This window comes from Sturnus vulgaris, chromosome 4 (genome assembly GCF_052056855.1).
Source record: "Sturnus vulgaris isolate bStuVul1 chromosome 4, bStuVul1.hap1, whole genome shotgun sequence".
Classification (NCBI taxonomy): domain Eukaryota; kingdom Metazoa; phylum Chordata; class Aves; order Passeriformes; family Sturnidae; genus Sturnus; species Sturnus vulgaris.
In genome coordinates, this window is record NC_142246.1 from 23,018,985 (window position 1) to 23,040,799 (window position 21,815).

General features: G+C 40.6%; 1 protein-coding gene across 14 annotated transcripts in view; it reads right to left on the reverse strand.

Moving 5' to 3' along the window:
• APBB2 (amyloid beta precursor protein binding family B member 2) overlaps nt 1-21,815 on the reverse strand; it is a 167,105-nt gene that overhangs the window by 4,066 nt on the left and 141,224 nt on the right. For 9 of the 14 annotated variants that reach the window (XM_088163298.1, XM_014871065.2, XM_088163301.1 and 6 more), the window contains 5 exons: nt 5,356-5,470; nt 2,775-2,862; nt 1,624-1,707; nt 1,015-1,130; nt 72-251 (listed from right to left, as the gene is read on the reverse strand). In XM_088163298.1, the coding sequence (XP_088019424.1) occupies nt 72-251; nt 1,015-1,130; nt 1,624-1,707; nt 2,775-2,862; nt 5,356-5,470 (583 nt within the window). Of the gene's footprint in view, nt 1-71; nt 252-1,014; nt 1,131-1,623; nt 1,708-2,774; nt 2,863-5,355; nt 5,471-13,168; nt 13,974-20,947; nt 21,160-21,216; nt 21,543-21,815 lie in introns of those variants that run through there. The other 5 variants (XM_088163305.1, XM_088163299.1, XM_088163306.1 and 2 more) reach the window with 4 other exon arrangements.

Consider the following 21,815-nt stretch of genomic DNA (forward strand, 5'->3'; position numbering starts at 1 on the left):
AAAAAATGATAATTTATGGGGGCAGTGAAAATCAAAAGTGCTATTAGGTGCCTTTGAAGAAGGTCACTTACCATACAAGCAGCCTGAACAGCTTCTGATACATTGCCTGCATTTGGTTCACACCAGAACACATGGCACTCAAAATGCTGGTTTCCTGTGTCCATAATGAAGGCAAACGTGTGGATGTCTTTGCCTACTCCCATGAAGGACAGGAACCGCACACGACATTCCACCATGACTTCCTCTTCATTCTGGCCATCAACCAAAGGATTTGTCATTACTGCTGGATACTCTGTGGAACTCTCAATTTCAAATAAATGGGAGGATATCCTGGTACAGTGTAGTAATTCCTTCTTATCTATCTGCATAAACCAAGTGTGCTCAGGCCTGGGCTGGATTTCCCCTTCTAGGCTTTCACCAAAAAAACAAAGCTTTGAGCATCACCGCAAAATTTTAAAATGTTGTACATTTTAGTAGCTGCTTGTTTTGTGAAGAAACAAAACAACGTGGCTACAATGACTCCAAAACATGATCCCCTATAACTGATATGCTACACAGATTTTGGTTTAGTACCTCATCAAAAGGCATATATAAAATACTGCATTAATAAGTCTCACTGTATTAAACTCTATGGAAAGTGCTCTACATTTTCTTCTGTAACACATTTTTATTTTACTCTTGGCATCCATACCAAGAGTAAGGCAAATGCAGTTTGGAATTGCTACTACTTTGGGCTTAACCTACAACATTTTAGGCTCAAAATTCCTAGAAAGGAAAACACTGAATTTAAGTATCTAATGAATACTTATAGTAATTTATTTCTGAGAACATGCTTGGAATGATAAAGAAAACGGAAGCTGATATGAGCAGTAAAAACCTCTGCAGATTCTGGAAAGAAATAAAATGCAAAATAAGCAAATGAATTTTAGTTTAAATTAAGCCTACTAGCATTTCTCTGTTCCTGGTTTTCAACACTAATTTTAACTGTGTTTTAAACAACACAGTCTGCCTTACTCTTTCATTGATGACTGTGACAGTAGCATCAGCAACGTTCATGGTAACTGGCAACCAGTCATCTTTGCTAGAGGAAGCCATTAGACTTTCAATGGCACTGTTCAGAGTATCCATTCCTAAAAGAGAATAAAATGCAATAGTGAAAAATTATATATATAAAAAATAACAGATTTTTAAATTTTCACACAGTACTATAGCAAACAGATTGTTTTGGATTCAGTTGAAATTAATTTGATCATGGAAGAAAGTATTGTGAAGTTGTATTTTTCTATCTGTAAAACCAAAACAGGTGCCTCTGGCTTAGAAAAAGACAGGATAGCATCTTGTTTAGCTTTTGTACTGTTTCAGTTCTTTAGGGCCCTTCTCATTAGTAGCAGAGCTCATATTCAGAGAAAGCTGTAGAAAGAAACTCTGCCTTCTTGGCAGCTCCCAAAATACCCTGTTTGCAAAACACATGTTTATATGATGGTCTGAATATTAGATGTCTTCGTGCCTGATTCATGTGACTGAAACAGAAGGGTTGCTACCCTTCAAATATCATGCACTGGCAGTTGACAGGCCATTAGAGTTTAAGTAAAATACTCTGAAATTCACTTAAATGTTACATACCCACAGGTTTAGCTACAGGTAGCATGCCCAGGTACTGGACGTGAAACTTCTGTACCAGTTCTGTCTTTGGTGTTGGGAAATCTACTGCATGGGAACAAAAGTCAATTTCTATTAATCAGCATTCACAGCAGGAAAAAGCATTTTTATTTCATCAATAACATAAAACTGTTTACCCATTAATTGTACTCTGAAGGTATTGCATTGATTTGAAGAAATTTTTATTCCTTCTAACAAGAACAAGCCTCAATAATTTCTAAAGGAATTTTTGGTCTATGCTAAGAATAAAATCACATTACATTGCTGGCATATTAAAACACAGAAAATATAGATGAATGCATCTCTGAGATGTACAAACCTAAGTTTCACTGCAATAACTATGCAAAATCTATATCTGCTTCTAATACCATCCTTGCTAATATATTAAACAGTCTCCAAGTAATCAATACTACTGGAACAGTACACATTACACAGACCATTGCACAAGTTGATGTATGGATTAGGAGTAAGATATTCAGTACAAACTGGTGGATCTAGAAGCATATAATTTGCTGTAAAGCTAACACAAAGTATATTTGTTCTCCTGGAATAGTTTCAAAACAGCAGCTACTAAGATATGAGAAATAACAGCACACAAAGGCAACTTCCTTCTACCAGGCAGTATAGTGTGCAAAAGCTGGATTAAAACCTACTTGCACTCTTGCCTCAGAAGTTGCTAAAATAGATGCTGAAACCTAGGAGGAGTACTCCTATGGCTCTTCTGAATCCAAGTAACTGGAGTATATTCTGCTTTTAAGGAAGATTTGACCAACTGGTACAGTCTCAAGTCAGGAGGTATTTTGATTTGAAAAAGACAATATCCTGAGTAGCCATAAATAAGTAAGACTGTGTTTGAAACATCTGCATTTCAAAATAAAAGATGAAATGCACAAGTTGACATAACTGAGCAGGACTCCATAACGCCAACATAACTAAGAAAAATACTTACAGTAATACAGGAACAGATTACAATCAGTCAGATACGCTAATTAAAAAGCAGGAATATACTCCTGACTTCTCCACCCAGCATGCTCCATTTTTGTCAAAATCTGCATCAGAAACAAACTTATCTAAAGCAGGAGCATGCTGAGGATACCAGCTGTAACACACAGTACCTTGCAGAGGAACATCAAGGGTGACATTTGCCCTGTCTTGCAATGAACTGCAGGCCATGGCTTTAGCATTCTTCCGTTCAGCCATAATCTGAAGAAGACAGTGATAAAACAGCATTAAAAAAAATAATATATACATATATAGTATAGCAGCAACTACAAATCTACTCCTATTACAATCCTATTTCTGAAACCTAAAATAAGTCAGAAGGTACATGACTAAGCAGGTTATTCTTTTTAAATAACAACTTTGATTTTACCCCACTTTATTCACCATTCCTTGACTACATAAAGAACTTAAGTGGTGTCCAAGGCTAGATGAAAGAGAGGTTGAAGAGGAAAAAAAAAATCTAGTCATTTTTATCAACAGCAAAATTATAGTGAGGAGTAATATAGCAAGAAACATAAATATTTAACACAAACAGAAGAATGTTCATTGTGCATGTTCCTCTCTAAACTATCTTCTGCTGTGTAAACTTATTCCTCCATTTTTATGTTTATTGTGGAATTACAGATCTCATGCAAAATACAACATGTGGTTCCTTCAAAATGTGTAGTACTAGCAGAAGAGGAATAAAGTCCCACTTCTAAATAAACATTTTGGATGGCTATTCCCTACAAATACATGACTGAGAACAGATCCAGGGAAGCTGACAGAGGTTTTCTGAAGCTCATATATGAACCATAGCTATCTGCTCTTTTATCTTACAACTGTTCATTGTAATTAAGCTATAGAGATACCTGGTCTTACAGCAGATGACACTTGGTCTGAAAATGCTTCTAGCAAACTTCTCTCCTCTGCCCCCCTCTTTTTCTTTTTTAGGTTTTAAATTCTGAAAGTATTTTCAGTTGCAGGGTCACATGGGAATATTCCTGCCCCCTCTGATTAAAAATTATACACACTATCTTAGGAAGAAGCTGTGACTCAGTAAAGAGGTACAGTATGTCAGCACAAGCCAAGTGCTTCCCTGAATCAGGATTACATCAATTGCTGAATTAACTGTGTTGCTGCTAGCTATGGTTTGAGATATGTAGTTATTCTCCTACCCAAAATTAATGTCAGAAGTCTCATGTCATAATGCTTATGTGACAGCTCTGCTCCCTTGCTGATATTCCTGTGTAAAACTACCACAGCCTTTACTTGATGTTGACCTTACTGGATTAAAGCAGCAGTAGTAGGGCCTGTGTAGCACATTCTTCCCTGCTAGACTTGCTGGAAATACCTGTGTGAATTGGAAAGTTGGAGGAGAACTAGGAAGAACATAACAGGTGTCCATTCAGCCACTGCTGCAGTGCTGGTGTTAAAATTCACCAAGCACAGCCAAGTTGGCAGTTCCTTGGCCAACCTGAGCAGCTCCCCAAGTGCTACCACTGGCATCCCCTCTGGAGCCCAAACACACACAAACCTGCCAGGCTTTGCACAGTTGCTGGGCTACCTTCTGCCTCAGGCATAACTCTGCTGCCCAGAGGGTTGCAGAAATGCACTCTGTGCAAAGGCTCATGAAACACCACAAACAAGTTCAATACCACATCTTGAGTGTTGCAAAAATAAACAATTTTTAGACTACACAACCAACTACAGAGGAGGGTTTGGCATCACTGATTCCATTCACTAACACGGAAACAAAAGGCAAAAACCAAATGACAGTCATACAGTAGAATTTTAAAACCTGAAGGTTTCCTAACTAGCACTTCTGGAAGATCTGTGACTCATGAGGAGAGACAAGTTACACAGGGATAACTGATGTTATTCACCCCCACAGCCCACTTTTTATGTGATGCACACTAAAATGTTTTAAGGAAGACCAAAATGAGCAGTGTAATCTTTTTAAAAAGAGGATGCAATCTCAAGACCACCACCGCTCAATAAAAGAATAAAAAAAGAGTTTCAAGTAGATTAATTTAACTTCCTCTTTATAAAGTGTTTCAGATTGCTCACTGTAAAAGATGTGCTGCATTGTTACTGCTGCATGAAATAACTGTACAGAGGACACTCATGAACTGATCAACCAAGAAAACCAAAATTAATAACCAGGGAATGGGGTCAAATCTGTAAGGCAGAATGACTGAAAAGTCCTTCCCAGTATTATTGACAACACTATCAGAGCAGGAACTAAGATCCTTTAGGATACATAAGCAGAGTATCTTAAACCCCTTCTCTCCCATGTTTTTTTAAAATGCAGTTAGCAACTATTTTCCTCTATGTCCTGCAGGATAATGCCATTGAAGAAAACCATTCAAACAAGGTCTGATTTATTTATGGAGTTTAACATCATTGTTTATTATTAATTGAACTTCTGTGTTCTTTTTCCATTTTGAACCTGCAGTTTCTTTATTATTCAGGAAATCCTTTGGCCTCTATACACACTTGTCAAATCAAAAGCACATACCATCCTCCTCAAATCTAAATGCCCACTCTCCCACAATTCTCACCCATTTGCATACTTTCCCTTACAAATTCTTTACACTGTTTCTTGTTGCCAGCTATATAAACTAAACTACCACTGCATACAACTGCTGATTACATGTATAAGGCTCAGGGACCTCTGAATAGACAAATGCAGCCGATTTTAAATCCACTTGCCTTTGAGCAGATTTCGTGTAAACTTGTAGCAATGGCTTTTGCAGGTGTGTCACATCGAAACACATGACATTTCAGAATTCTTGTGTCTTTGTCTCTTGCCACATAAGCAAAGTCTCTGTGTAAACAAGATAAATGGACACATTAGAAACATGCAAAACAAATTTGATGACATTAGAATCAGTAGTATTTCCAAAACTGCAAGTCCTACTTCAGTTTAACGGGTGTATGTCTCAGATCTCAAGGTATAAAATACATGCCTTCGACAAAGCAGTTCTACAAATGTAATAAACTGCTTACTCATAAAACATATATCTATGATTTGTTGCTTAATCTATATAACTCAAAAGCTCATTATGGTTTCCTAACCATGCAATTCAAATTACAACCCATAATTCCAAATGCAACTGTAAGCAAACAGGAAAATTTACTCAAGTATGTTATTGAAGGTGAAGTAGAGAAAGAATTACATATTAAGACAGAAAACATATGCAGGTCTAAACTGCTAAAGGACTCCAAGAAACAGCATATAACACTGTAGTCAGAGAAAAATCGTATTTCAAAGGACTCCATAAAGTGTTTAAAATATGCAGATAGTAATTAGAGATCTGGTTGCAAAAGGGAGATGTGAACCTGCTGAGCTTTGCTCACACTAATTGCCCTAAATTTCTGACCTTATTTTTTCAAAAGTTAAATAAAGCTGCCCTACAAAAGAGATTTTTGCACTGTACTGGCTAGTTACCACAGCACAGTATAGTTTTCTAGCATGGATGAAGGAAGTGCCATGACTAGGTTTATTTGTTCTCAGGCTGCTTAAGAGTTGGAGCTCTTCTGAAACAAAGTGATACATACTGAGCCAGGAAGAAGCCTGGCTTTGCCCAGCTGCCAGCCTTGCTACACCAGACTCTGTTCACTGGTCTTGCACCTCTGCTTTTTCATGTCCTCCAAGCAACCACAGCTCATTCCTACTTTGTGACCACCTTCCTACCTTCAGACTTCTCTGGGACTTTGAACAGCAGACTCTTCATGAGCCCTTGCAATATAAGGGCTGCTCAGTAACAGGTACAGGTGGTTGCTCTATCTAAGTGCTTTGCAACCTGAAGCCTGATGAATAATATTTTAAAAAACCCAAGCCACACAAAACTATCAGAGCATTTGATCTGCAAGCAATTCCACATGACAGAACCATGCAGAAACACAGTGAAGCTGGATGTCCCTCTCCATCTCGCTGCATCCAACCTGCAGTGCTCCCCTTAGGGCCCAGGGACAGCAGGCAGTGGGGCAGCACGTGGAATGTGCTGCCACCTGAACCCTTCCTGCATGGGGAATGCAGCCCATGGGCTGCATTGGCTCTCACTGGCTGCAGCACTGCCCTGCCAGCATGTAAAACACAGGCATCCTTTGGGACAGTGTTTTACCCAGTTGATGGTGACCTGCAGGAAAAACCACAAAGCAATAATTCACCAAGGTGCTGTCTATTACAGAAGATGCCCTAAGGTTTCCTCCCCAAGTCCCTCGGCCACAAGAGACTTTTAGCATGTTGGTCCCTTTTTCTGCACTGCAAGATGCTGAGTTTCAGCTGGAATCTTGCTCCTGGAAAAAGACTGATGCTTTTGGCTCATCTAGACATGTGCCAAGTCTTGCTTTAAAATGGTTTTCTGCTCGCTTAATGCATCCAAAGCAACTGAAGACTCCTAGCTGGACTCCAAGAGAAGACGATATGGATCACCTGTAGCCTATGAAAAATTAGCAGCTACAGGGAAAAAACATGAAACTAGGTGCCATAAAAAAACCCCACAGGGCTGGTGGTGGGGGCTGGGAAGGAGCTGCCAGGACCACCTGGTCTGCTTCAGTTCCACCAGTGCTGCCTCAGTACTGCAGTGCTGCATGCAAGGCTTGTATCCTGCCTCTCCAGCACTTAGTCCTGCAGCTTCTGTAAATATTTCTGCTTGTAACGATATGCAATCAAAACCAAGGCTGTATAACACAATTACAGAAGAAAATGACACACCAGCCAGTGCATCAATTTCAAGTACTGAGAGCTAATAAAACCCTTATGGTGGTGTTTCAGACTCACACACTAGTGGTTCACTTTAAGTACCTGAACAGCTTGAACAAAGTAAATCAGATAATTACATTCATGGATTGTGAATATACATAAAGCTTTAGATGATCAGGGCCTGCATCTACTGAGACAGAGTATGAAATGTGAATTCTTCCAAACCTATGGTACCACATCACACTCAACCCTGCCAGCACCATCTGTTTCCAAATCATCAATCAAAATTAGCATACAAACCATCCTTTCCCCTTCTGGCAGTGCACAGACAATACCACTGATGCCATTAATCCATGGAAGTCACCTAGATGCCTTTGTGCTTGCAGGAGTGGCCCTACATGGCAGCCCAGCAGCCAAGACCTGGAGATGGGGTTGGAGATGGAGATGGGGTACCAGCTGGTGGCAGCTGGCTCCTCCACTGCCAGCAGAAGCCTTGCAGCCTTGCTTCAGGCATTTCTAGGCATCCAGAAAACAGAGCTCCACAGTTCCTCTTGGTATGGCTTTCTGAGGATTTCAGGGAATCTGCTTCTTACAGCAACAATAAAACTTAGGAAAAGTTTTGTGTTTCCCTACACAGGACCACAGTGAAACAGCTGCTTTTTTTGTCCAAAGCCTTGAATACCAAGTAAGCCAGAAAACCAGTCTCTGATTCTTCTTCCACTTCAGATTCCTTCTGGGCTGCTTCATCTATAAACCTTCATTTGACTGCAGCTCACTTGAAGCTGATTAACATTTAAGTGAGATTTATGTGCAACAGGCCTCTGGGATAATGAAGAAGTGCTGAGCAACGTGTTTGCAATAGAAATTTACAGAAAAGGGCAAATCCTGCTCTTACCACTCCCCTATCTTTACATTCTGCTAGGAAAACAAGCAAAAAAAGAAATTAAAAAGCCATTACAAAGCCCACAGCTGGACAGAGAGCTAGTACAGGGTTAACAACACATCTCATCCAGCTGGATGATTCTCTGTCTCCATAGGGTGTGTGTGCACATGAAATTGGTGGGATCTGAATGACAGCTCCTCGTAAAATTTCATTCCATATCAGTGGGAACAGCAGCAAGGTATTTAGTGGGAGAACAATATTGCAAAAAAAGCTGTATACTCTTGAAATTTTACAACACAAGTGCAACTTCAGTTGATACAGGATTATAGAGAAGAAGTACTGCATAGAAGATAAATTTTTTAAAAATCATTTGCACACATACTACATCATCCATTAAAAACTTTCCAGTTATAGGAACTGGATATAAATCAGTATTCTGGACAAAAGCTAAAAAACCAGAAAAATAGATAAGAATTTGTGCAAGAGTGGGTAAGACTGGTTCTGCTGAACAGTTAAAAATTTAGTAGTAATTTATTTTGAAAGAACGCAGAACTAGAGAAAGACATTTTAAAAAGCAATTTTGAGAGCTGAAAAGACAATGTAAGGTGCTAAGTAGAAGGGAATTTAATTTTTATTTGCTCTTTTACTCTCTTTAATTGGCAAATGTCTACAGTCATTGACTAAACCTTAGATAGTCATATCTATTTAACACCTGGCTAAGCATCACTTAGCTGCTCAACCTTGGATGAATATAATCACATTAAAAGCAATTTATGCTAATGCTGTCCTGTTTGAGTAGCAGTTATAACCATTTGCCACTATTAGGCTGAAGTCCTAGGAGGCATCCCAATTAAGTACAGCCTAGAAGAGTAGCACATCCTTCATTACCTTCTCACATTAAACTTATTTCTTCAAAAGACTGTAGAAGAATTGTATAATTTGTTGGGGTTTTTTTAGGTTAAAAATCCCTAACATCCTAGCCTTAAAACATGAAATAAAACTTTTTACTCTTCTCAATAAAATTAAATTGCTGCTACTTAAAGCATCTACATTAAAATAATACACATACGGGAAAAGGTATATTTCTTTCCAGATTTATGCATTACAAATTGTAACAAGAATCTTTGAATCAGAAAATTATATTCTCTGGGCTTGTCTTAAAATTGATTGAAACTCATCCAGAATAGCCTACAGAAGATGATTTCTCTGTACTGGTGTATAGACTTCTACAACTGCAGGGTCACAGAACAGATATGCGAGGCTGTGGGGAAACCATCTCCTGAGTCTGTAACTTTCAGGCTCCACTTTGCTTTCCTGCAAACAGCTCACCAGAGACTTATGAGAGCAGGAAACAAAAAGGGGAGAGCAGCCTCCACTAGAGCAGAGCAGGGTCAGAGGCACCTGGCAGGGAGCTGCCTTTCACTGTCAAGACTTGAATGTCCATGGGAGCAGAGAAGGAGTAAAGCAAGAGAAGGCACATCATAAAAGCAGGTAAATACAATGCCATCAAGACTATCCTCAGATGGGCTTTTTCCAAGACACACAAATATTCTAGTGTCATGAATGGCAGAGAGGATTAGGTGCGAGAGACCCTGCAGTAATGTGTATTTTAGAAATTACAAATCCTCTGGATTAACACTTCAGGCTTTTTATCCAGACTTCTTATTCACATAGGAGAAAGGAGAAGGCTTATAGCTGAAATAATGTTTGTGATTCTGTTCAGTTCCCTTGTCTTTTTATTATGGTCACACCAAGGAACTTGCGAAGTTAGGGAGAAAAATCCAAAGGTAAGAAAACTATAACTAGACGAAACAAGCAGCATTCACAAACACTGCAAAATCTGTTTGTGAAAGATCTGCTGAGGATCTTTCAACTGCCAGATCCCAGATAGATACCAAGTGAAACCACTTCCCTTCCACCTGTTCCAAATGAAACTCATAGCTCCTTCTCGAAGTGAATATACACCCAACACTTTGGAATCAAATTCTGGAGGAGGAAGAAAAATAACTATTCCCAAGAGTCTTCTTCCCATTTCTCTTACACAGTAACCACCTCTATCCTTCTCTCCTCAGTGATGAGAGCTGGAAGTGATGTGGGGAAGAAAGAATTTTCCTTGTGTTTCTGACAGTTGTTGAAAATCCTAAACACACATGAAAGCCTTCCATTTTTCTTCACCTCACAGAGCTCCTCCACTTTTTTAGCTGCTCTCCAGCTATAACCCAGAATGGCACACTTGGCCACCACGACATCACCCTGGTGATGAATTTTGGATCCAAGTAGTTAAAATGCCCTTCCCAAGAAGAGATTTTTGGGAAACTTTCTTATTTCAATTTTTACACAATTTGAAAATGGATTTCCTTGCAGCAAAACATCAGTTCTGCATTTTAATAAATTCTCCTCAAATTGTCTGGCATTGACAGAGTGTAGCTTGTTTTTCTAATTCAAGCATGAAGTTTGTAGGGTAAATTATCCTCTGCTGAAAGGCTGTTTGCTTCATTCCTTGATAATGTCACTTGCTCACTCTGAAGGAGGAGTTATGGTTACTTTGTGTGATACTCAGAGGCTTTAATCTGGCAGCCCTAAAACTCACAGCTGCCGGTTTTTCTTTGATGTCTTATCATTGCCACAGTTCTGCGTGCTTCCAAAATTTGTTAAAACCCTCTCAGAGCTGATACATCTGATACCCGGCTCAGCCCTTCAGAGCCTGAAAGCATTTGTGTGACTTTCACTCCAATTTCCTTCCTGCAGCCTGATGCTTAGGCAGCTGCAAAAGCTGGTCCCCCAGGTGGGCTTTCCAGGTCTCAGTGCTGCCCACCACCTTCTCCTGTGTGGAGGGGACAGGAGTCCTGTCAGCCTCGCCACCACTGCCTCACTAGCATGAAAAGTGGCTCTGAGATGTTACAAATCATTTCCCTCTCTACTACCAAGGGTTTCATTCTACTCCTGCAAAGGGCCACAGGTTTGCATCAACTGGAGTCATGTCAAAGTGCAATTCTCCAGATCCATGAGCTCTGTTAGCACAGTGACAGCAGTGCAGACTGTACAGCTTACATGTATATCCCATGCTGGTCCCCATTCCCAGCCTCACCTCACAATCACATGGCTAAAGCACCACCACCATAGCCAGGAGGACAGTCTGTCACATGTGCCATGGTCACCACCCAGGGGTGCCCTGGGAACCGAGATCCTGCAGGACTGGCAGCCCAAGGAGGTCTAGCTAACAGTATGTCACATCCAGCTGGTGCCTGGGGGTCAGGGCTTACTGCTGCTCCCCAGCTGCTAGACAGGCATGGAAAACTGAAAAGTCCATCAGCAGCAAGACCTCTGCTTGTTTTATAGATGGATTTTACCAAAGACAGAACTTTTGGGACAGATCGTATGAGAAATCACTGGTCACTGATTTGGTCAACATAAATTTTTCAGGGTGTTCTGTTGGGTTTTTTCCTTAACTACTTCACAGTATTTCTGAAATGTCCATGGGAAGCGGGATGCTTCTACCCTGTGAGGCAGTTTTAAAGAAAAGGCACACAAATTAGGCAGTTTGTCAAGGCCATTAAAGTTGCAGCTTCTCCCTTGCAGCACTGTAAAGTGGTGGCCATCCTCAGAATGACCAGTGAGATGAATCCTGAATTTACTTTAAGTAAATAAATGTGTTATTATGCCTGTGAACCTCTGAACAGCCTCTTTGCAGCAGAGCCTGTAAATTTGACTTTGACAAATTAGTATTTAGATATTTTTGACAATGCTTCTGTCTTCTAGATCTAATTGGAAGACACGGGCTTTTGTTTAAAATTAATATTTAAAGATTTAATAAAGAAATACATCAAGTTGAGATGCTCAAAGCACTATAACAGATTTAACTGAAGACAGCAGACTACACCAGAATAGTTAATCTCTCCAGTGTGATTTGTTTTATAAGCGAGGCTTCCTAATTCTCCTTTGTTCTTTATTATTCAGACAGAGAACACAGCAGTAGTGCACAGACCCTACACATGAATGTGCTTGAAGCACACTGCCAGTGCTAGGCTGCAAGGACCATTGCTCCCATGCATGAAACCTACAGTGGACTGCAAAACCATAATCAAGAAAGTTCAAATATTTCCCTAGGCCAACACTGCCTGAAGAATTGATTAAAAAAAAGTCAGGCCTGGAAACCATTCTCATTATATTCCACAAAGCAAACATGAGGAACGGTCTGCATCTCTAAACCACATTCCTTCCACCCAGTTCCCCCTTCAAGTTTTTGCAATTTAGAAGAGCAAACAAACCCCAGATCTCATCTGAGGGATGCAATTCTATTGCTAAGAGCCTTTGGAGTGGCTGCAGCCCTTGTGCTGCAAAGCACCTGACTACAATGCCTTACTGTCTGTGCTCCCATGAAACAGGAAGCATTGTAGAGAATTCCAAACGATCCCTTTGTACATCCAAACAAATCAAACATACTGGGGACAACTTTTCTTCAAACTTAAATTAGAAGCAAGCAACCCAGACAGACCTGAAACAAATACCAAATATATAAAATAAATGTTTACTTTTTCAAATCTCGCTAAACTTAGCTCTGAAATCCCCTGCTCTCAGAGTCACATTTTTTCCAATTTTTAAATTAAAGTTGGGATTTTAACACTGCTGTCTTTCATTTCGGATTCCAGAGAATTTAAATCCCAAGACCAGGAAAAATACTAAAACCCACTGTACCGCATGATTTTAAATTGTTCTGTTATTAAAGGGTTTGGGACCTGAGGGAAAAAGACCTAAAACAAGTAACAGCCAGTATCAATTGGACAATTCTGTTAACAGCAAATTGAAAAGGTGACAGATATGAATTTACTCACTTAAGTTGAGCTTCTGTTCACTGATACAAGCAAACCAATACAACATTTTTCAGTACATGCCAGAAGGATAAACACAAAAATGGAAAAATGAAAATCATTTACCTCTCTCTGAATCCAGGGAAGCATGAAGAAATAGAAAGAGCAAGTTAGAAAGCACTCAGGCAGACAAAGCTCCAGCATATGATAAGACAGGGTAGCTGAAAAGTGCTGTACATTTAACATACACTGTTTGTAGCACAGCGTATCTAAGCATACAGACACTATTTCCTCTCAACACTTTTTTTTCATTGAATCTTGTTGCTCTGAAGTTTGTATTTTTGGAAACATGCAATGAAGCCAACAGGCATCAGCTGAATTCAGTGAGGCAGCACAGACATATCAACAGTGGGAGGTAATAAAGCTTAAAATACCACACACGAGTCTGGGAAGTAGTATGCAGAAAATATAAATAGACATCTAGAAAGTCCATGAACCTTCCTTCGTCCAAAATACCACTTTCTACAGCAGACATTGACAAAAGGAACAACAATAATTCTTCAGGTTGTGCAAACCTTACATTGTTTAAACTCAGAGTAGAAAGCATGTTGTGCAAACCTTACATTGTTTAAACTCGAAGAGTAGAAAGACCATCACCAGTTTTTAAAATATCTTTTCCAAAAGCTCAGGCCCCAAGGTCACTTGGGGTCCTCTGAAAGCTGCACCCTGAAGAAGTGACAGCCTGGGGAACAACCTTCCATGGGCACTGAGCTGAAGCCAGGATGTATAAAATCACCACACACCTTCATTCCAGCAACCACTAACTCTTGGTATGACTTAACCAAGACCCCTTTCCCAAGGTGAAGGCAGACAGGAGAAGCACAAGCTTCTGCCCCCTCCCACAGACCTGCTCTGCCTCCTGCCCTGCAGCCCTGGAGGAGGCTCCCTGCAGGTCCTGGCACCAACCACAGCCTGCTGCTTTCCAGTCATGCCAGCCACCACAAAACCCCAGCAGGGTGAGCTGTGAAGGAAGCACGGCTTCCTGGGATGTTACCACAAAGGGTTAGCTGGACATGGGTTGCTTCTGATTCTTTGCACCTCTTCTTAAGCACTGGACACCATTCTGTGCAAGGCTTATTGTCTCTACAGGGATAATGGACATTCTCAGAAGAGAGCTACTTAATCCTGCTCTCCCACTCCTGCCTCCTGCATGCACCTCACAATTTCCCTTTTTAAGAAGGGCTTATTTCTAGTGAGCATCTGAGCATGGTTCATGCACTGTACACAAAAATGTGAGACCCTATATCATTCCAGCTTGTAGCTGACTCTTAAAAAAAAAAAAAAAAAAAGAAGTGGGGTGGAAAAATCATCATGTCTCAAGTAATAAGGCTAGGATTAAAGACAGAGCACACTAAAGGGAAGTGATTCAATTCCCATTAGACACCTCATGTCAGCAAGCTTACAGTGATTGATCTGTTGCTTAGAAATGGCCTAGTGAGTAGATCTGATATAAATATAAATTTTCTAAGGCAGGTTTTAGCTAAACATGCATATGGTTCCTTAATGCATCCATCCAAAATGGATGTGTATGCATCTAACTAGAGATTTAATTTTTTCTCATGGTGAGATGAAACCTTTCCTGCTGTAACTTGCACCTGCTGTCCTTTGTAATAATCTCCATGTGGCTCCTTGTGACAAACAGGAATTCACTGCAATAACCTCTCCATGGACATGTCAGAGCTCCCATCACAGGAGGTTTCACTGGACAGGGTGCTAGACTATTTCATATAGGCTCCCTTTCCCATAAATGGCTGGATCAGATGGTCTTCTCATATTCCTTCCAATCTGGGCTATTCTATGAAAGCAGCCAAGTTGGAAAAATGATCTATATTTACAAATGTAATGGACTTCCCCAGAAATTTAACAACAGAGGCATGAAACTTAGCTTCATTGTAAAGAAGAAACACATGGTGCTCTGCTCCACTCCTGTCATACACTGAACTGGGAGTTTCCCCTTTCTAATACCCAGTGGTGACCTGTGTGGATCCCCCCAGCCAAAACCCCACCCATCCCTTTGCTTCAGCTGTATGGGCTTTCTACTGGGCTTGGCACAATCAGCAAGTACTTCCACTATTGCTATAATTTTATAAAATAAAGGGTTAAAATATCAAATTGCAAATATTGGAAGTTTTTCAAACCTAAACACCATTGATACTATATGTCAGTGCCAATACGAAAATCAGAATTGAAAAAGTAGTATCACTTTCACTTTCTGAGAAAACACAGTGTTTCTAAGTGGTATGAGAAGTAAAGCATATGCGATTTTCTTTGTCCATTAATCACTGGCTTTATGTGAAGTGGACAAACAAAGATTTCCATCTCTTAAAAAAAGCATTATACTGGAGAAACCGTCCTGTATCTTAGACACAACATACTGCAGGGAGGACAAGAAAAGAAATGTCTTAGAGACACAAAACATGACCTGCTGGAGCAAACTCTGAAAGGGAGATCTGTTAATTCCCCAATTGTTATGCAAGATACAACTGTACAGAACAATCACCACTGCAGCTGCCAGCCCAGAGAAAAGAGCACTGAAGGAAATTCAGGAAGGTGAGACAAAATAAGCAGTTGAGCTGCTGGACTTCCTCAGGCAGTGAGAAATGAGTGGGGCTCTGGCTGCCGTGGCATGCATATGAATCGGGGGAGGCTACCTCCTGCTTCTAACCAGCTAATTACAGCTTTCCAATTAACCCAACAACTTCTCAGAGTGTCACGTAACTCATTAATTATTTTCATACAAAAGACTATTTGCCTGTATTCTCTTTACATTCTAGTAGCTCAAATATGGTTGAATAATTTACCTTTAAACTTAAATAAACAATTTTTTTAAAAATTGCCCCAAGTAGTACTAAAAAGTAGACATGGAAAGTTTCAGTTCAAGTGGCAGATTTAGTTGATTGCTCTTAGTGCCAGAAATGCTGCAAGAGCAGCTGTACAAGTGCTTTGGTGTGGTGCCCTAAATATTCCTTTCCAAGCTGACTGAGTTAAAACAGGTCAAGCCAGAGCCTGCCAGCAACCCGGGAAGACAATCCCCAGAAAATTGTGTCAAGGCTGCTACACAGGATTTGAGATTCATTTCTGAGGGGAAAAGGCCAAGACCAAGAAAAACAGCCCATGACCTTCCAGTCTGCAGAAGTGTGAGAAAGGACCCCCCTCCTGGAGCAAACCCTGAGAGGACACTGCCTTCCAGGGAAGGTGGTAACAGTCTCTTCCTCCCCATCACTTCTGCCAGGCTCATTTATTCCAGGTTGTTTTCTGATTAGTGCCTTTAGGGACAGAGCATTGCAGTACTGGAAGGACATCTGCCTCCCTGATCCCTGCTTTCCTCTAGAGAGTCCCCAACCCAGGGATGCAGTGGAGGCAAGAGCTGAAGAGTGCTGTAATTGATGGGGCACTGCTTGAGTAGAAGACCATTCCTTCTTTCAGTCCCAGGTTTTGTACATCAGTGACTGATGCAAACTGTATCCTGGGGGCTGACCATTGATGCGCTATGCCCATCCCACAAGCAGAAGGGTGATGGAGATTTCACTGAGAAGTGAATAAACACATTGGACATGGTGCTCATGATGCTGTATCTCCACTTCTGCATGCAAGTCCATGGAGAGTGACAAACTGGAGTGAGCCCAGCCATGGGCAACCAAGGCTGTAGGACCCATGCTTTTTTAGCTTGGAGATGAGGTGGGCTTGTTTAGCCTGAGGACAAGGTAATGGGAGAGGATCAAATTAATGTCTCCCACTTGCTCATGGGAGGGTTTAAAAAATAGAGCAAACCCATGTTTCTTTGCCAAGACAGTGGGTAAACCCAGACATACACACTCTAAGAAGCTGTGCAATCTGTTCTTGGAGCCTTGTAAATATCAACCTGAAGTGGCTCTGAGTTAATCCTGAGCCCTGCCCAGCTTTGGGCAGGAGCTGGTTCTAGCTGACCTGTTGCAGTTCATTCCAGGGCAACTCTTTTCCCTTGACTCTGTAACAGAAACACCTCAAAGCACAGATCTGAGATGTGCTGTACTGATGGACATGGTGATGCTGTGTTTACACAGATGACCAACCTATGGGACTGTCTCGAGAGGGAAGAAGGAAGGTGGCAGGGATGAAACAACATGCCCAAGAGTCTCAACAGCCCAGGTATCCCACACGTCTACCCCTGTGGCTGGGACAGCAGGAGTTGTCCTGGACTCCAAATACTCCACAGTTGCTATTGTTGTGTCTTCTACTTCAACAAGGGCCACTGTAAGACTGCAATGTGAAGGAGAGCAAACCACATCAAGAAACCTGACAGGTTTTGTTTTTGTCACCTCCAAAAAGGTATTTAAGGATCAAGGTGATATTCTCGTGCTTGGATGATGTTTTAGTGTGGCACTGCACTGCACATAAGCCTGGGAGAGTGTTGGGAGTTTAATCCCCTGTACCTGGCAGAGATCTACAGCCCAACCATTTTTGTGACTGATGCATTCAGCCAACTTTGTGAAGACACTGTTAACACTTCACACCTCTTCATTCCTGTAGCTTCCCCTGGAGTCTGGCATACTGCAGCTTCCTCAGTTGTCTTTTTTAAGCAGATCAGAAAAAGGCTGCCATGTGTTAACATACACCATAAGGAAGTACAAAGGTCTGCCCTGCAACTTCCATGGTCCTTCAACATTTTCACATGGGACTGTACACACCAGAGCAGCCCTGACCATCTCTCTTCCTAAGAGATAACAACCAGCTGAAATGTCTTTGCTGTCAATTACTGTAGAGTTTTAATGGAGTAAAACATATTTAACTTGATTAAAAATTACAATCCGTTGCATGAGCCTTTCATCCTTATTTACAGTTTCGCCTGAGCACATCCTCTGAGGCACAGAAGAGGCTCTATTCTGGTTCTCTAATTTGTAATTACAAAGTCTAGTCACACTCAATGCAACAAAATCCCTATGTAAAATGTAGTTACACCTCAACAACACAACATGAAAAATAAAGGAAACAGCCTTCACTTCTGTGCATTTGAAAGCCTCTTGTTGCTTACAGAATGATTATGTCCTTCACTTTTTAGAGAAAAGTTTCCTTTTAATGAAAGGAAAATAGCTGTGGTTTATAATTTTTCTGAGGGTTTGGTAGCTTTTTAACAGTTTGGGGTTTTTTTAGGTGCTTTTGTTTTGGTTTTTTGTTTGTTTGTGTGTGGGTTTTTTGTTTCTGTTTTTGTTTTGGTTTTTTCTGTTTGAGGGGTTTTTTTGTTTGTGGTTTGCTTTTGTTTTTTTTAAGTAGTCCTTAAGCCTTTTGTCTCCCAATAAGTATTGAAACTGCAGACTATTCCAGCAGACTGGTCTTGAGTTTCTGCCACCACCAGGATGGAGACTGAGTAGAATTACAACTAATGCTTTCTGCATGAATCCCCTGTTTGTTGTGGGCCAGATTGTGCCATCAATTTTTAAGCATTTCTCCACTGGTAGCAAAGAAGAGCTCTGCTGAAAAATTGATGGCTTGATCTAGTATTCTGTTGCTAATTATATATTATGAAGACTACTATAACTTAATCAGATTCTATTTTTAAAATAAAAAGAAAATATTAAGCACCCGACAAATTCACATTTTATAAAGACTAAGTTGTACTCTTAAAAGAAGAGTTTGTTTTAGAGTACAGACTTTCTGAATCAGTAAGCCCCATTTACTGGGACTTTTAGGTATTCTGTCAGATATCAATCTAGCACCCACACTATGAAAGTTTCATAGTTTGGTATCTGACATCACATTGGCATCTGACAGCCAAGCTGGTTCCTTGTTATTCTTCAGTCCTCTCCATAAATAAGCAACCTCAGGTCATTTTGCCATTCCTTCATGGTTTCCCTCACCTGCACACACTCAGTGACTGAAAACCTGAGATTAAAGAGTGGGTGCACTTAGAGCCCTCTGGAGCACATGGGCACCCCAGGTTCCTCCTCTCCTGATGTAAACCAGAGACATCTTTCATAATACACTGCAGATCATTTCCCTCTCATGAGGAAATGTTGGCTTGTTAGGGAAAACAAACACATTTCTGGGAGCATGAAAAGAATGTTGAACAGCAGCCACCTTCCCCTCAAATCACTAGAGCATCATTTAGGACAGATTGGTTGGATATTCCCAGGCATCCAGCAGTAGGACAAGAGCACACAGCCTTAAGCAGCACCAAGGGAGGTTTAGGTTGGACATTTAGGAAGAAGTTATTCACAGAAAGGGTGATTATACAGTGGAATGGGCTGCCCAGGGAGGTGGTGGAGTCACCATCCCTGGAGGTGTTTGAGGAAAGACTGGATGTGGCATAATGAAACAGAACACTTTTTACTGACTTGATATCCCTGATTTAGAACTGTTAAATTCCAGAGGTCGACCTATATTAACTTTATCCAAAGAATAAGGTTATCTATCTCAGCTTAAACATTGAAGCAAAGTCTGCACTCTAAAACCAATTTAAGCTTTACAGTGTAGTTGAATCAATACTAGCACTCTAGTATCAACTGCATCAGAACTTTGTCCACTATAACAGTTTTACTTCATGTCATGAAATACAGGAAACTGTGAATGATGAATCAGAAAGCCTTGCTGAATTCCTAACAGACTGCAACAATAAAAGAAATACCACAGACTTTCAATAGACACCTTGGTTATCTAAAATACTAATTCAAATGGTTTGCTCTCCATCTATATTACAACTGATTTATGTTTAAAATGTAGGGTTTATGTATATACATCCACTTGTTGTAAAAGGAAAAACTAACCTGTACTTTTAAAAAAAATTAAACTTAAAAAACCCCACCCTTAAAAATTATAACTGGTATTACATAAGAAAACTGCACAATCTTTCCCTATCTTTCTTTTAAATCCTTATGAAAATAAATACGCCACTTTTTACTGAGAAATGCTCCAGGGCCAAATAATGTTCTTTTCCTCACTCACAAGTTGCTATAATTACTACAAAACAACAGCTACAAGAATATAATTAAAGCCATCGTTTTAAAAGATGAAACAGATCTTGTACTCTCCTCACAGACTCAGCTATTATCCTTTAAGAAAGCAAAAATTACTGCACAGAACAGGGAGAGCAACGAGGTTCCATAACATGTAAGAAACCTAATTGAAGAGTGAAGCTGCTGAGTTTAAAGAAAAAGATAAATGTGTTTGTCTCTCTTCCTACCCCATACACCTAGCATAATAAAGGATTCAAAGCTATATATCAATTAACAAATCAATGAAATTTCTCCTGCTACAATTCCTGCTGAATTTATAAATTCAGATTAAGCAAGCACAGAGATCTCAAGGGAATGGATCACATTTAATCATGAAGTTTCCTCTTCTGTCAAAAAAGCTGCTAACCATTTCACTTCAACTAAATATATTTAACATGCATGTATATCCACATATACTGCAATACTTTTGCTATTAAACATGTTCACACCTTTTGAAGATTTACACAGATTGACAATGAAGATTGAACAACTCTGGGCTGAAAAAAGAAAGCCCAGACTGTCTAGCTAGAAGTTAGCAGGGAATTAGACATAAATAATTATACAGGTGGCATATGCTGGGAGTGAAAATACACAGAGCTTTCTTTGCTTTAGCAAATGAGGTTTCTGCTGTTCTTAACTACAGCATCTTTTCATACATTAACATGGCTTTACCAGGAAAAACAAATTATGATCAGCCTTTACAGAATCAGGCTGGCCAGTATGCAGTCAGTAACCACAGCCAGTTTAGGAACATGTAATTCTGAGCTGAACACAGTCCCCCAAACCTATTAATCATCGGGTCCATTAGTTAGCTTACTGCTCAAATGAGCAACATCTGAAGGGATGAAGGAGAGGGAGAACAGCATCAAATACTTACTGCTCAGCACACAGTCCAGCATTTCTGCTACAGTGCTCTCCTGAAGGTTGTTAAGTGTCAGCTCTTGGAGAAAAGAAATCTGACTTGCCTTTGTCACACTAGGAGCTGTAATTTGCCTTGCAGGCATCCACACAGTAGCTTTAGACTAATAGACCATAGCTTTGAAAATACAGCTCGAGACAAAGGCTACACTAATGCAAAACTGTTGTCTGCGGGATGGAAGGAGGAAGGGCTGAGGTTTTTTTCTCGTCACTTTTTAAGTTTCTTACCTTTTTGTTGCAGCAAACAGGAATTAAATGCCAAGCACGTCACAGAGAACACCCAAGTCAATGCTGTGACTGGTCCCCGTCTCGGTGAGTGTGTATCCAGGCATCAGATGCTGCAAGTGCACTTGATGCAGCCGCGTGCTTGTACTTCAACGACGGGGGCCAAAAACCCCTGAGAACAGCAGCTCATTCATTTTGCATCGAATTGAAGCACATCATGTCAGCTCCCACTCTCCCCACGGACTGTGCATGCTTGTGTTTGCCGGCTCCAGCTGTGAGCCCGTGGGTGCTGCTCTCAGGGCTGTGTCTTTCCCTCCCTTCCCATCCCTTCTCCCACTTGGCGCTCCGTGTGCTCGGACCCGCGGAAGAGACACCTCTGTGTCTCTCCTCCCCCACTAACCAATCCCCGCTGCTACGCATTGTGTTTCTAGCCAGTAAACTTCAAAGATTAATCTTTTGTGACAGAAGTAATCTTTTGGGGAAAGCTGAAGTGCACAGGGAGTCTGCCCCTCTTAATTTTCCAAAACCTCTGCAAAGCATTCACTACCTACTGAACGCAACAGAGAAAGAAAGTCTCCTTTAAAAGGCAACAAAGATTTACA